The sequence below is a fragment of the Parasteatoda tepidariorum genome, chromosome 10 (genome assembly GCF_982258835.1).
Source record: "Parasteatoda tepidariorum strain Cologne lab strain chromosome 10, Ptep-v5.0, whole genome shotgun sequence".
Classification (NCBI taxonomy): domain Eukaryota; kingdom Metazoa; phylum Arthropoda; class Arachnida; order Araneae; family Theridiidae; genus Parasteatoda; species Parasteatoda tepidariorum.
In genome coordinates this window covers 14263743-14279572 of record NC_141764.1, presented here as the reverse complement: position 1 = coordinate 14279572, position 15830 = coordinate 14263743, and the positions used below count along the sequence as shown (strand labels likewise).

At 30.3% G+C, this 15830-nt stretch overlaps 1 protein-coding gene across 1 annotated transcript in view; it reads right to left on the bottom strand.

The window, feature by feature from the left end:
• Window positions 1-11464, bottom strand: part of Galphas (G protein alpha s subunit) — a 45488-nt gene extending 34024 nt beyond the window's left edge. Inside the window, exon 1 of the mRNA XM_043042822.3 lies at window positions 10856-11464. Within this exon, the coding sequence (XP_042898756.1) occupies window positions 10856-10994 (139 nt within the window). The 5' untranslated portion in view covers window positions 10995-11464. The remainder of the gene's footprint in view (window positions 1-10855) is intronic.
• Window positions 11465-15830: the final 4366 nt, after the last annotated feature.

Genomic DNA, 15830 nt, shown 5'->3' with positions numbered 1-15830 from the left:
CCCGATATTTTATATTAATTTTTCAGCCAATATAGGCTCTATATCAGCCCCATAACGGATGATATTGGCCTGTATAGGACCAATATTAAAAAAAATCTAACCATCCCAATATTGGTCCCTTGGTGCATGTTCAGACAGGACCCATATTGAGCCAAACTGGAATCAAGATAAAATTGTTGCTAGGGGTGCACCCAGAAATTGACAGTTGGATTTTAGCTCCCCCCCCTTTATTTTAGATTAATATTTATCTGGGATAAAACAATTCTGGATTTATTTGCTGGTCAAATGCATACATTTTTACAATCAAGAATCAAAATTAATAAAAAGGAAAAATTTCTCAATTTAAAATTTACTTTTTTTAAAATCCCTATTAACTGAGTTTTTTTAAAAAAAACGTTTCATATGTTTACGTAAAGCATTTTTGAATACTCTGGAAGTACACTAGAACAATGAGTCGCTCGTTTTGCTCGTGGGAATTAGTAAATCAACCCTGAAAACAGACAAAAAAAACAGAATTGGGGTTTTGCATGCCCTAAACTGGTTTTGAACAGGACACACAGGTTTTACTGTCTTAAAGTGTCCAAAACCTTGAACACTGGTAAAAGATAAAAATTCTATATGTGTAACAATTGTACACATAATAATTACATATATTAATAAATATTTGATACTTTTTATACAATTAGCTTATCAGGGGTCTGTCTAGGCCGAATTTACTACCGTTTAGCGGTACCTTCACATATTCAACTTTAGGAAAAACGGTAGTTTCACAAATTCAGTTTTAGGAAAAACGGTAGTTTCACAAAATACTTTTTCTTAAAATTTTATTTTTGTATCCCTTAAGAAGCGATAAATCCATATTTTTACCATATTTTTGTGTTGATTTTTAAATATAATTTTTAATTTTTCACAAATTATGTCTAAATTTTCACAAAATAGGTACGTCTCAGAAAAACCTAGACAGACCCCTGCTTATACTTTTCATACATTTAACTTATTAAAGAAAAATAATATATTAGAAAAAGATTTATAATTTTCAAAGCTCCACAATTCATTGAACAACAAAAGAGAATACATTATCCCTTAAATATGAATAAATACGCTCCTAATACTGATAAATTATATTTCGGATAAGTATAAATAATGCAATATTAAAAATAATAATAAACTTTTTTAATAAAATAAAAACTTGTCTTCATTTTGTTTCTTGTTCCAAAGTTAACCTTTTATTTTTCACAATATTTTTTTTAAAATTGTGGCATAATCTGAATAAAAGGGTTTTGGACAGTTTAAGACACTTTCTTTTTCCACTTATTTAGAAATAATTTTCTAGAATGACTTGAAAATAATATTATTTAAACTAGATTGCAATAATAAACAGTTAAAATTTTATTAATAAGAGTTTACAATTTCTTCCACTTGGGTTGAAATAAACCTTTCTTTCAGGCGGTTTTTCCAAATGTGGAAGAAACTTGCCATCCTTGTGATAAAGTATTAACTGTTTAAAAGTTGGATACACCTAAAGATATTTTAAGACTTCTGCGCAAATTTCTTAGCTATATTTACATCTGATTATCCTAAAGCTTAAAAATTTACTGAGATTAAATTTAAGAGAGAGCAAATGAAAAAGATGCCCTTTTCAGAGACAATCTTAAACTCGGACAGAGAAAAAAAATCTGGCTAGCATGAAATTTCAAGACTATATTATAGTAATTAACTTCAAACAAAAAATTCAATCTTTATACAAGCAGAACCATCTCCATGATTGCTAAGATTCAAATCATGATGGAGATATTCATACTATCAGGGGCCTGTCTAGGTTTTTTTTAAGATGTACCTATTTTGTGAAAATTTAAACATAAATAAATTGAGAAAATTAAAAATTATATTAAAAAATCACCACAAAAACTTGGTAAAGTAAGAAAATATTTTCAAAAATTGCCACTACAAATAAAAATCATTTTTGACCGGCAAATTTCTATATATTTTCCCCATATGTTCAAAAACTATTTTGCACTATAAAATTTTGGGCTAAAAATTGTATCCAAATTTCAAAATCCATAAAAATTGTCCATAGTTAAATTTCAACTTGATTTTAATAAAAACATACATTTAGCAGTACTAGTACTAAAAGTTATTTAAATTATGAGAACATTTTCAACTGGGTCACACAGAAAAAAGTTTCACAGAGAAGAAAATGGTTCATGAAAAACTAAAGGTCGGTTAGAATAAATTTTCAATTGTGTATAAGATAATTTTTGAATTTTGACTTCCTTATAGAGGGAGGGCCTCGTCGTTTTATTTTAAAAACTCAGCGGAAAAAAGTTCGCTTAAAGTTCAAGGTTAAGCTTATCATGTTGCACTATCATACCAAATACGTGCCACGTTTTTGTAAAAGACAGCTGGCAGAAAAGCTCATCTTTTCCATGATTGCAAAGAGAATGAAGTTTGCATGAGAACTAGCTTTTTTATTTCTGAAACTACCGTTTTTCCTTAAGTTGAATTTGTGAAGGTACCACTAAATGGTAGTAAATTTGCCCTGGGCAGACCCCTGACTATGTTTATCACATTCCATGAAAACTGCTGATGCGTTCTTCAGAAATCCTCAAAACAAGAACTGAAAGGAAAGCATGTCCAAAAGATGGGCTCTTTTTTTACTATTGGTGATCTAAATGGATTATAGGTGGCGTAGAGCAGGGTTCTCTAATTATGGCAACACTTCGTTTGCTCTCACCATTAGCGTGTGGAGAGTCATAGGAGAAGGAAGTATGTCAGTTTCCTTCTTGATTTTCAAATATATTAAAACTCTCCAAGTTAGGAAACTTTAAGGAGCTGGAAATTACATTGAACACAGTTCAAAAAGAAAGAGTTGTGGAAATTTTAAAAAAAAATATTTGTGAAAAATAAATATGAAAAGGAAAAATATCATAGTACATTCCTAAACAACTGAGAAGATGAGTGGGAAGGGTTAAGACATGGAACTGGTCTTCTCCTCAGATGGCGTTTTTGAGCGTTGAGATCGCGAATTTAAAAGTGGTATGAACAGAGATACTTCAAAAATTGAGTAGTTAACTCCTTACCACTTTTTTTTTACCATGCAGTTAAGAATGTTTTTAAATACAAAAAAAAATTTTTTTTGAGACTCTGAAAGTTTAAATTACATATAAAAGAAAAAGCTACATTTTTTGAAGCAGTTGTGAAATTCAAGGATATTGCCGCCATTATAAGGCAACTTTTTATATTCTTTTTTCCCATATTTTACTAAAAAGGGTCATTTTAAAGTAAGAACCGGTTGTGCATTCTATTCATGCATCCTGTCAAGTGACATTAATTCAAGGTCGGCAATCCTCTGTAGTCACTCACTAAAATGCCATTGCGTTTCAAATCTAAGCTGGGGGTGGTTGTTAAGTGCGTTAAATTATTCGGTTTTTTAATGAAAAATAAATTCGCCTAACTGAACCGACAGCTTGTTGAAGTTTATGGTGAAGGTGTAATGAATAATGGATATGTGCTTAAATGACATAGACTATTTAATAAAGGAAGAATAAATGTTGATGAGGGAAAACAACACAGCATACTGCCATGAATGGGAAGTTCTAGATTATCCACCATACAGCCCTGACTTAGCACCATCAGATTTTTATCTGCTTCCTAAACTTAAAAAATTTCTTAGTGGAAAGTATTTGAAAAATAATGACACGTTAAGATAAACTTTTGCTAACTGGTTTAAAATATCAGGCGTCTCAGTTCTTTGATAACGGGATCTAAAAATTGATGGCCCGACTTGGAAAACGTTTCAATGTTAATAGTGACTACATTGAAAAATAAATAATTGTTCTTATTTTAGTTTGTGATAAAATTTGTGTTCATAAATAAAGTTTCTTTTACTTACAAAATGGTACTCGCTTAAAAAAGACCCTCATATTTTGCAAAGGTTGTCAACCCAATATACGCTAAAAAACATAGCTAGGATTGTAAAAAAGTCTCCCGAAAATAGTTGCTATTTTACCTTTTCAGGCAAAAAAAAGTTGCCATAGTCGCTACAGGCGGATAATAGTCTCATTTTAGTCACCTGTGGCAACCCTGCTCTTTTATACTTATTACTTTTAACTACAGTGAACAAGTTCTTAAACAGCACATTTTTCTCACAGCCCCATCCACCTCAAATATAGGAACAAGCCTCTTTTCTTCCCTTTCCTCCAAGTTTGTTTGTTCTACAAGGTGTTAACCTGGTCCCTCACCTCAATTCTTAGAATCCTCTTATTCTCTATAAATCTTATTCTTTACAAATCACCCTTTGACAATTAACTTGTGTTAAAGCAGGGTACGCAGCCAAACTGTTCAACAAAAAATAAGCACCTTTTAAGCACTCAAAAAATATGTTTAAGCACTTTAAAAAAATATCATAATTAGCCAAAGTTGGAAAGTTTTTGACAATTGATGGTTTTATCTTGTTTTAACCGTCATGTCGAAGAAAAAAATCCTTTTGGCATTGTCTTTGAAGATTGTCAAAAACCATGACATTCTGAATCGTGTAAAACGAATGGCGTTTTCATACGCTACGGACTGACAATACGCCGAAGTAGATTGATTGGATTTAAATTACTTGTGAAAACGTTGAATAGAACAATGTGAACTGTGTCTTTTTGCATAATTCGTAGCGGAAATCAACATGGTAAAGGAAAAATCTCATTTTGAAAAAAGGAAAACTAAGCACTTTTTAAAAACACCCAATAAAAAAGCACCTTTAAGGGCTTTTAAAAAATAAAAATAAGCACCTTTAAGCACTTTTTAAAAATGCTACGCACCCTGTAAAGGTATCTTAAAAAATAAATAAATAAAACTACATTGGGCTGAATTGGTAAATGTAGAAGATGCTGTTTAAAATAATTCACCATTGAGCAGATTAAAAATCTTCCTGTGACAGGACATGTGCTTCAAATTAAATAAAATGTGTTTGCTGAAAAATTAGATGAAAAGGGTTTTGTGTGCTCCAATGGATGGCCAGCTAAATTTAAAAAACAAGACTATTTCTTCTGGGAAAATTATTGGGGATGAGACAAGTGTTAGCGCAATAGATGTGGAAAAGTGAAAAGCTGACATGTGGTTGGATATTAAACAGGTTTATGAAGAGAAGAACATTCTTAAAGCTAACGTTGCTGGACTATTTTACAAAATGAGTCTCAATCAGAAGATGAATCTTAAGGAGGGAAAAATGCACTACTAGTAGGAAGCTCTCTACAGTGAGAATAAGTTCTTTTGGATGAAAACATGAATAGTACAGAAAAGTAATAATTGTCATAGGTAAATCTCAAAAACTAAGGTGCTTTAAAAATGTTCGAAAAAAATGTACATAAACTACAAAGTCAATCAAAAAGCACAGATGACTTCAAATTTTTCTGATGAGTCACGACAGTGATTTATTAAAATGAAAACGTAAAAGTGTTCTTGCTGACAATTGCCCAGCTCACACCCATTTCGAAAGTCTAAAGTGCATTATCAGGGGTCTATCAGAGTTTTTTTGAGCAGTACCTATTTTGCGAGAATTTAGACATAATTTGTGAAAATAAAAAATTATATTAAAAAATCAACACAAAAATATTTTCAAAAAATTTTCACTTCAAATTAAAATAATTTATGACAAGTAAATTTCTGTATATTTTTCCCCATATAAAAAAGATAATTTTGCTATTGTAAAATCGTGTGCTTAAAATTGCATCTAATTTCAAAATTCCATAAAAATCATTATCTACAGTTAAATTTTAACTTGAATTTAATAAAAATTATGCATTTAACAGTACTAGCACTAAAAGTTATTTTCATTATGAGAACAGTTTTGACTAGGTCATACAGAAAAAGTTTCACAGAGAGAAAAAATTAAAAATAAAGGTCTGTTAGAATAAATTTACAATAGTGTTTAAAAATAATGTTCGAATATTAAAAATAATGTTCGAATTTTGACTTTCTGTAAAGTTTACAAAGGGAGACCCTCATTGTTTCATTTTAAAAAACTCAGCTAAAAAGAAAGGAAAAAAAGCTCGCTTTGATATGGCGCAAGTGACCGGTTAGGTTTACCATATTGCAGTATCTGACCAAGCATGTGCTACCTTTTCGTAAAAGACATCCGGCAAAAAAGCTCCTCTTTTACCCAGATTGCAACGATAATGGGGTTTGCATGAGAACTAGCCTTATTAAAAGTATTTTGTGAAATTACAGTTTTTCCTAAAGTTGAATTTGTGAAGCTCCCGATAAATGGTTGTAAATATATCCTGGACAGACCCCTGATTATGCTAGTATTTTCACCAAATACGACGTATGTGTTGCAGCCCATGAAGATGGGCGTTACTTGTAACTTGAAATCTCACTATAAAGACAAATAGTGATGTGTGTATTAGAGGGGGGGGGGAAACATGGACACAGAATACACAACAACTTTCTTCTAGAAGCAATCGTAGAAAAATCATGGAGGCAAGTGACACCAACAACAATACACAATGCAGTTTTGCGGTTGGTGCCATTGCTTCTGACATGCAGGTTCTTTGAAAGATTTGGAAGAAAAAGACTCCAATGTGGAGGACGAAGATGATGAAGACAATTTATTGCTCTGTAGCTAGAAAAATATCGAATGAATAGTTTTTGTTGGGATGTTACAGACCAATTTAAATATCATGATTATGAAGCGTGCACTTTTGGTATCCTTACTGATGATGACATTGTCTCCGAAATAAAACAAAAGAACAAAACTAAGGAAGAATACTTTTTAGAAGAAAATTCAATTTCAGCACCATCTTTATCTAAAGTAAAATCAGCAGTAAATATTCTGAATAATTTTATTTTCTACCGAAAATGTGAATCAGAAAATACTGAATTCTTTGCAAATTATAGATAAGAAAATTGATAAACTCATCTTAAAATCAAAACCAACTTTTAGTAAAGTATTTTTCTCTTTAATTTTTGATTTATTATCAACTGAATTAGTAAATAATTTTTTTGAACAAATTACACCTAATGCCTGATATTTATAATTAACATTCAAGTCAAGAGAAACTAATCGGACCAAATAATAAACCTTAGAGCACAGCAAATTAATAGATTAATTTTGAGGTCAGATTTTAATACCTATATATATTGATCTTCTGCAAACAAAACTAATCTTTGTGCTATGATTCTGTTAGACTTTAAAAACAGAACTAGACCTTAGATCCAGAACATTCAAATTTACAGGCCTTTTTTTTAATATAATCAAGTTCTCAATTCAAAATAAAAATCTTCCATTCAAAGATATAGTACATAAAGAGTGAATATATTATGATTAAGAAAATAATGTGATTAGTAATTAAGTCATCGATAATTCAATAAAATTGAATTAAAGCTGAAATTTCTACAACAATTGTGTATGAAAGATCAAAATTAGATAATCTTTCTCAAAAGATAATACGACATATTAGATTCTTTTGGGGCATTTTTCGGTTAGTTCAGCACAGATAAATGCAATCTTTTTAATTTTATATTATTTTCTGTAAACTTCTTTTCTTAAATTAAAAAATAAAAATCGTTGACTTTACTTCTTCCAGACTAACCAAAAAGTACCTCTTTTTAATACATACAAATCCATTATGGTGATTAGAACAACACTTCACTAAAAATAAGATAAAACAAGCATCGCTAAATATGTTACTTAAATGTAAGCAAGTTTAAAAATGAAGTATGTATTATTTTTTTCTTTCTTTTTTTTTACAAAAGATAATTTAGAGGCCCAGAGGATGCATCAAAGCTTTCGTTCACGTTTCCGTTAGTATTTTTTGCTTATTTGGCACACTGTAGACCATAGGCTGGATCAGTGATTTACATTTGGCATGCCTAGAATTTACTAAATATTTGTACAGGATGCATAGCCAAATTATTCAACAAAAAATAAACTTTTCAAGTACTCAAAAAATATTTTTAAGCACTTTAAAAAAAATTTCATAGTTAGGCAGGGTTGGAAAGTTTTTGACAATTAACGGTTTTATATTGTTTTAACCGACATGTCAAAAAAAAAAAAAAAAAACTTTCGGTCTTGTTTTGGACAATTGTCAAAAATCATGAAATTTTGAATCGTGTAAAATGAATTTCATACGCTACGAACTGACAATAAGCCAAAATAGATTGGGATTGAATTAATTGTGAAGACGTTGAATAGAACAATGTGAGCTGCGTCTTTTTGCATAATTTGTAACGAAAATCAACAAGGTAAAGGAAAAATCTCATTTTGAAAAAGGGAAAATTAAACACTTTTTAAAAACACCCATTGAAAAAAGCACCTTTAAGGGCTTTCAGAAAGCGCTTTTTAAAAACGCTACGCACCCTGTTTGTATGCCTTATTTTCCCTTGCAGCAAAATAACTTGGGCCCTCATTGGATTAATATTCACAAAACTTTACTTAATAAGGATTCAAAAGGTCATTATTTTACGATATTGGTCCAATATAGAATTATCAGATTCAACCAATATTCTAAATTCATTATTTAGCCAATGTAGTGTATCTATCACTACAAAATTATAATTCCAATTCACTAGTATATAAAACATGTTAGCTCGATTCTATGGTGGGGTACCTTTTCATAGATGAAGGTTGACTTTGTCGATAACTCCACCCCCACAGCCAATATGGGCCTTATTTTTGCCAAATGAAGGATGACATAAGCCCTATATAGGAACAATATTTAAAAAAAAAAAAAAAAGACATCTCCATATCAGTTCATGATCATATTAAACCCATATTCTGCCCAACTGGGACCAAGGTAAAATTGTTGCTATGATTTTTATTGATATATAATTAAGGTTTTCAAGTGCAGCTATCTGGCACTTGTCAAATTTTTACAGAAGAAAATTTAGTCACTGGTCAAAATAGGCATTAACTAAAATATATTACTAAAACTTGAACAATTTTACAAATCCGTTTACAAGCTACTATTAAATATTTCTTAAAAAAATTTATGAATTGAATTAAAAATAATAATACAGATAATGTATGATGTTATAAATTATGAAGAAACAAGCTATCTTATGCCACAAACACAGACCAAAACAGCATATCATTGCTTTACATCCGGTTGTTAGTCCGAGAGACCACTTCACTATTTTATGGCGGCCTTAGTGAAATTTTATTGGTACTGAACCACCATTAATATCCAGCATTCTTTTGCATTGAATCTGACATAAAACACTTTCTATACTTGGTTACGAGCATTTGTATTGATTTCTAAAGGAAAAATCATCAAGCAACTTAAAATTCCTTTTCTATTACGGAAATCTTTAGTGTATTTTTGATATTTATCAGGTATAATGCTAATTCCACTCTAACAAGCACCGCAATGATGATGAACAAAGCTCAATTACTTCTGTCAATTTACTTGGGTTAAATTTATTAAGAGTCATAGTGACAGAGTAACGTAAAAAAAGTTCTACCAGCCCATTTACTATATCAACATAAATTTATTATATTTAAAGTTAAAGGAAATCGCAGCAAGAAATTTAAAATACTGGTAAGATTTCCCTATCTGTAACTGCGTTAAATTGGTCGCCAAATTTTGAAGACACTTTAGAAACTAAAAAAATACCACAGAAGCAAACTAATTCAACAAGTAAAAATCCTGACCTCTTATCACCTTTGAACATATTACATATATTTTTTTTAAATTTCTGCATGTTTGAAAAAACCTTTTGGTTTCTTTGTGAATGCAGTTTATGCAAATAGCTACTGATGCAGAAGTGTCAATAAGAGCTTGAAAAGTAAAACTGATTGCTATCACCAATAATAAATCACAGTAGAATATTATTCATTTTAAAACATGAATTATGCGATCGTACTTAGAGATACCATTAGCAGCAGCAAATGGTGCCTGTACAAAAATATCTTTCCCAATACAATAAACAAAGAAATTAGAATTTGATTCTTTAATTTAATATTTAGAGAATTGGCAGAAATTAAGGCAATTTAAAAAAATTTAAATAGACCTAAAGAATAGAGATACACTATGATATGGACAAGTTAATAAACTATTTGTCAAGTAATTTTAGAGCAACTACTTTAGTTTTATAAACTAAGTTAACCAAGATAAAACTTGCACATAAAACATAACAAAAAAAATTTATATCCCTAACTTTCAACAACTTATAACAAAACTTCTGATAGAGTTTAAATTTATTTTTAAAAATTCTAATTTTAGTAAACACTTACTTCCATTTGAGGCCATTTCACAACACAATAAATTCATACACACCAAATAAATAGAGACAGTAGTATAATACATAAATAAGTTACTTTTTTGACAGGAATACCTAATCCATATATAGTTAAGATAATGCACAACAGTGCATGAAAAAAATTTCTAAATATATAGGCTGTAATAGAGAATGTTGGTAAATAATTAAGCATAAATTCTCTGCTATCATGAAAATTTCAGAATTACCTGAAATGGTCAAATAGATGCATAGAATTAAAAATGAGATTAAAATGTATATTATTTGGAAGAATGGGAAAATTGAATATGAGGCAATTATTTTTATTGCAGTTTGTATAGTAATAAAGAGAATACCTAAACCATTCCGATATTGTGTTTATTAATATTTATAGGAAGAAGGGGTAATAGAGAGATTACAACTTTAGTGTGTGAGACATGAATGATAGGCTCAAATCATTAATTATGATATTGTAAACTTAAAATAAACGTAAAATCAATTGTTTGTGATCTAAAAATTAAATAAGCGATTGAAATTGGGAGGAAATACATCATTGACTATTTAATGAATGACCTTCAATCGGGAATTCAGTCAAGTAGGAATCGGGGGATCTTTGTATTTGTCTACAAACCTAATAAAAGGAGTCTATGAGTTGCTCTGTATATCTGTTTATCTTTTTGAATCTGTCTTTCGATTTTCTTATTAGCTTCTTTCCTTCGTTTATCTTCCTCTGCATCGCCCTTAGAACTAGAACCTCCAAAACAGCCCATGACATTAGGCCTAAAGCCGGTCAGCCTTTAGTTGCCTTGAAATAAATAAATTTTATATAACCTCCCCTATCTTAATTCATGATCTGTATATTGACTATCAAAATGATTTTCAGGCTAATGCACACATTCATGAACATACAGTTTCCTTGCATAGATATCAGGTTCAGGAATTTAAACTAGTCATCACAGCAGATGCGACCTAAGCATTTATATTTTTACCGTACTCTCGTTCTTAATGCCAAACCAAAAGAGGCAGAGATAGATGTCAGTAGATTGGTAGTTTAAAAAAATAGAAATTTATATTATTTTTAAAATGTTAAAAATTAACATGCTAAATTGTATATAGTATACAAAATCTGAAAAAAATTTCGTTCTCCTATATGATTTCCAAACAACACACCCTTGACTTTTTTTCCTTCAAAAAAAGTTGTAACCGTCTGCGAATCACAAATGAATAAATAAAACAAAAACGAAACTTTATTTGCTTCACTTGAAGATTAAAGCCGCCATCTGGTGAATAAATACACTAACTCCATGTTTAAAGCCTCACGTCTTCAATCTGTGCAACAATTTTGAGGTTGATAGCAAAAATAATGGGACTCTGCAAGAAAAAGTGAAATGCCAAATTTTCAGTGGCAATTAAATATCAGTTTTCAAGTTTGCCTTATTTTAGTGGAAATGCCAAGAAATAAAAGAATGCCAAGATAATTATTTGCTGCTCTGGTTGAATAAAATGTTTGAATGGTGCTTTCAGTAGAAATGTAAACAATCTCGAGCTGTATGCTTGCTCTAGTTCCGGTTAAAAAGTTTGCAGCTGCTTACTACATGTTATCCTGCGAGGCGATATTTTCAAACGGATAATTTTGTTTTCAATAAAAGAAATAAATTAGATAATTTCTGAGCACAAATCTGCCGTATTTCATAAGATATTAATGTTATTATGTAATTCTGGTGAGTTTGAAGTGAAAATTTGTTTCAGTTATTTAGAGATATATTGTTAAAAAAGGTGACATGGTTGCTAGATTTTGAATAACTCCCTTTTTTGGCAGTCTTGATTTGGCCTCTTTCCATAAATTTATTACTGTTTGTTCTTGTTGCAAGCTGTGCACCATCTTATGTTAGTGTTAACACTTTTAGCATTGTAAGCACAAGTATTGTTAGCATTGTAAACACAAGTAATAAGTAATAAAATACATTGTTTCGCATTCCTAATTAAATAATAATAATAATTTCCTTCTGTGTTTTAGTACCTCCATAACAAAACGTTTTTATTCAATTTTCTCCATTACAAAATACAATATTATGAATATAAGTAATGTTTTTTTTAAAAATTATTACTCTCATTCCATTGATTAAGAGAAGTCACTCGGAGGATTATCATAAAAGTTAATTTTTACTTATTAGGGAGTTAATTCGCGTTCTTCTGGCCACTGTTTGTTGAGTTTTCATTCAGTTCCATCTAAATTACTGGTAGGATGTTTTTTGTTTTGTTTTTTCAGTAGAAAATAAGAAACAAAATTTTCCCAAGTTTTTCCTTTGGCTGAAGAACTTAATAAAATAACCCAGAACATCGTAAACAGTTTTTGAAACAGATCACACCCAACATATCAGGAACAATTCATTGATGATTTCCTTTCAATTATCAACAAACTTCTAACTGAGAACGCTCGATTTCCTTATCGCATACCATTATGGATGTGTATCACGGAAAAATGAAAACATTTTTTTTTAAATTCATTTAATTAAGGTAAAGATATTTAAGTCGATTTTCTACTTCATTCCCATGAATAAATGTTGTTTAAGAACGCGCACATCTGTAATAGTTTTAAAATATTCTTCTTCATAGAATCGTATATATTTCTGAGTCTATACAATTCGGAAAAAAGCAATAAAAGATCATCAGACTTACTTGAAATATCATTAATTGTGTTTATTAGTAATAAATTTTTTTATGTTTTCTTGGTAAGTATTGCAATTAGAATTCAGCTATTCTGTTTTTAAGTTACCAGTTACATAGTGAAATTAATATCGAGATCTTGCAATTACAAAATTTTATAGTATAATAAGTCCTCTTAAAGTTGTGAATCGATCTCTGTATATATTATTTGACAATAAAATGTTTGAACCGAAGAACATTTTATTTTGGGATTTTCTGGATTTATAAAGCAGGTAAGTGTAATTATTTTGTAATAAAGAATTTACTTTTTAATATTTTTTTCCTTATTTGAGGATAATTCTGTACAAAATGGTTAAATACAACTGATTAAAAAATTTTAGAATAATAGAAAAAGGAAATCAATTTAATTTTAAAGAAATTTTAATTTTAATATGAAGAATTTCTAGTGCCGTTTTTTTTTTTTTTTTTTTTTTTTTTTTTTTATCATATGCACTCGTTATTGTAGATTTTTTAGCTTATAAGTTATAGTTTTTATTGAAAATTTAAGTTTTTCAATAAAAATTGTTACCAAAAAACCTGTTTTGCTAGATTAAATGATATGGCATTACGTATTTCTGTATACTTTACACACTTTAATGTTTGAAGTAATTTGATTAAAAAATTATGGGATGTAAGGTTTAAATAGACTTTTCATATTAGATCATTAAATTTTAATAGAGCAATTTCTCAAGGATTAGGATTTCTCCCGAATACGAATATCTATACGAATACATAATATCTATTTTTCTATTTATGTAAAAATATGTTTCCAATAAGTTTTGATGTTCCTTCTTTTTTTTTTTTTTTTTTTTAAAAAAAAACTGTCTCCTGCATAAGAAATAATATAATTTTTTTTTTTGCAATTAAATAAGCCGCAATAAGCTCCAAAAATGGGACGTTACCATGCTACACTGAAGAAATTTCTAAACACATTGAAAGTATTATTCCACAAGCAATGATTCACCTCAACTAGCAACGCCCAATAGGTCATTGCGTTCGTAAATAAGCCTAAATCCCCTGATTGCCATGCTTCTCGAAAATTATGATATTCGAAGAAATTAAATCGCGAAATATATATTTTTTGATATAAATAACAAATTTTGTTAGTGTCTTTGAATATAATATTATGCGTATTTTTAATGTGAATGTGTCCTCCTCACTATTCTTTGATTCCTGAGAAAATTAAAGAGAGTTCTAAAGAAAATAGTATCCGATAAAAAGTATCCAGAGGTATTGATTTGTTATGGGAACATGGAGGACTTTGCGACTCGACAGATTTAACGTGCATCAGTCACCATTTACTACACGAGGAGTCTTCGGCCAGCGGGGATCGAACTCACAAACTCTTGGGCATGGGCCCAATGCCCTACCAACCAGTCTATCCCGATCCCTAGTTGCTATATTTAGAAGTAACTCATTTTTTGGCAATCAGGAATTTTATTATAATATACTACACTGCCAATGGAAATAATTATATACAAATTAGGGGGCCTACAGTGTGGTATAATATGTAAGTAGGTATGCATATATTTCTAAATGCGTATAATAGCGATAAAAGTAAGAAATTGTCGCTCGTATGCTGTACATATAAAAGACCCCATATCTTTCATTAATATTAGTCTATAATTTTCAACCAAACTCACACATTAGATTATACGATAATATATTACCAAACCAAAGGAAATAATTATCGACAAATTAGGGAGTCCAAAATGGTCCAAATGTCCACATTTACAAATTAGGGAGCATGGCCAAAATGGTTCCTTCGAAAAATCACGCGAAATTACTCAGAAAGCTTGTTACAAGTCTTTCAAGTGTAACTGGTAAAATTGCCAGTCCCGAGGGTTCACGGTACAAATCCTGGACGTGGATCTTATTTAAAAATTATATTTAAAAAAATAAATGCTTCTATTTATTTATTTTACAATATTGTTATGAACATTCTTTCTTTTTTCTTTTAACTTAAAGTTATTGTTTTTCTTCTTAAGTGCGTAATATAATAAAAACGTTAAAATGAAGAAATTGTTGCTTATACACTGTTTTTTTTTAATATATATATATATATATATATATATATATACAAGGTCCGGCTATTAATTTCCAGGACTGACGTAACTGTAGGAGAACGAAAAGCCAGAAGATGGCGCTAATGATTGCATATTGAAGAGTGCTTTCTTGCGCATGTGCAGTGCAATCGGCACCATACTGAAGTAAGTGGTTCTCGTAGAAAGGCGCATTAAAACGTAGCTCTTAAATTCTTGTTGTCGAAGTGAAAATGGAGCAAGAATTAATTAACAATTAAATGTTGCTTCAAATTAGGCAAGACAGCTGCGGAAACCTACAAATTGTTAAAACAAGTTTACGGCGAGGAAGCATTATGTCGCTCAAGAACTTTTGAATGGTTTAAAAGCTTTCGGGACTGCGCGAAAGCGTGGAAGATGATCCACACACAGGTTGGCCGCAGTCGTTACGCACGCCCGAAGCAATTGAAAAAGTTCGCTTCCACACATTGCGCTGCCTGTGAGGCTATTCTTAACCCAGCATGGTGTCGTTAAGATGCAGCATCCACCATACTCTCCAGACCTAGCACCCGCAGACTGTTTCCTAAGCTGAAAAATTCGCTGAAGGGGACAAGATTTCAAGATGTCGAAGCCATCAAGAAGACTGTAGCGTCACTATTAAAGAGCATTCCGAAAGAGGACTTTAAAACTTCTTTCCGAAATTTGTACAGCCGAGCACAGACGTGCATTACGGCTGATGGGGATTACTTCGAATAATATTAAATGGCTATGCGGTTAACTTTATTTTCTTCTGAGTTATTCTATGAGTCCTGGAAATTAATAGCCGGACCTTGTATATATATATATATATATATATATATATATATATATATATATATA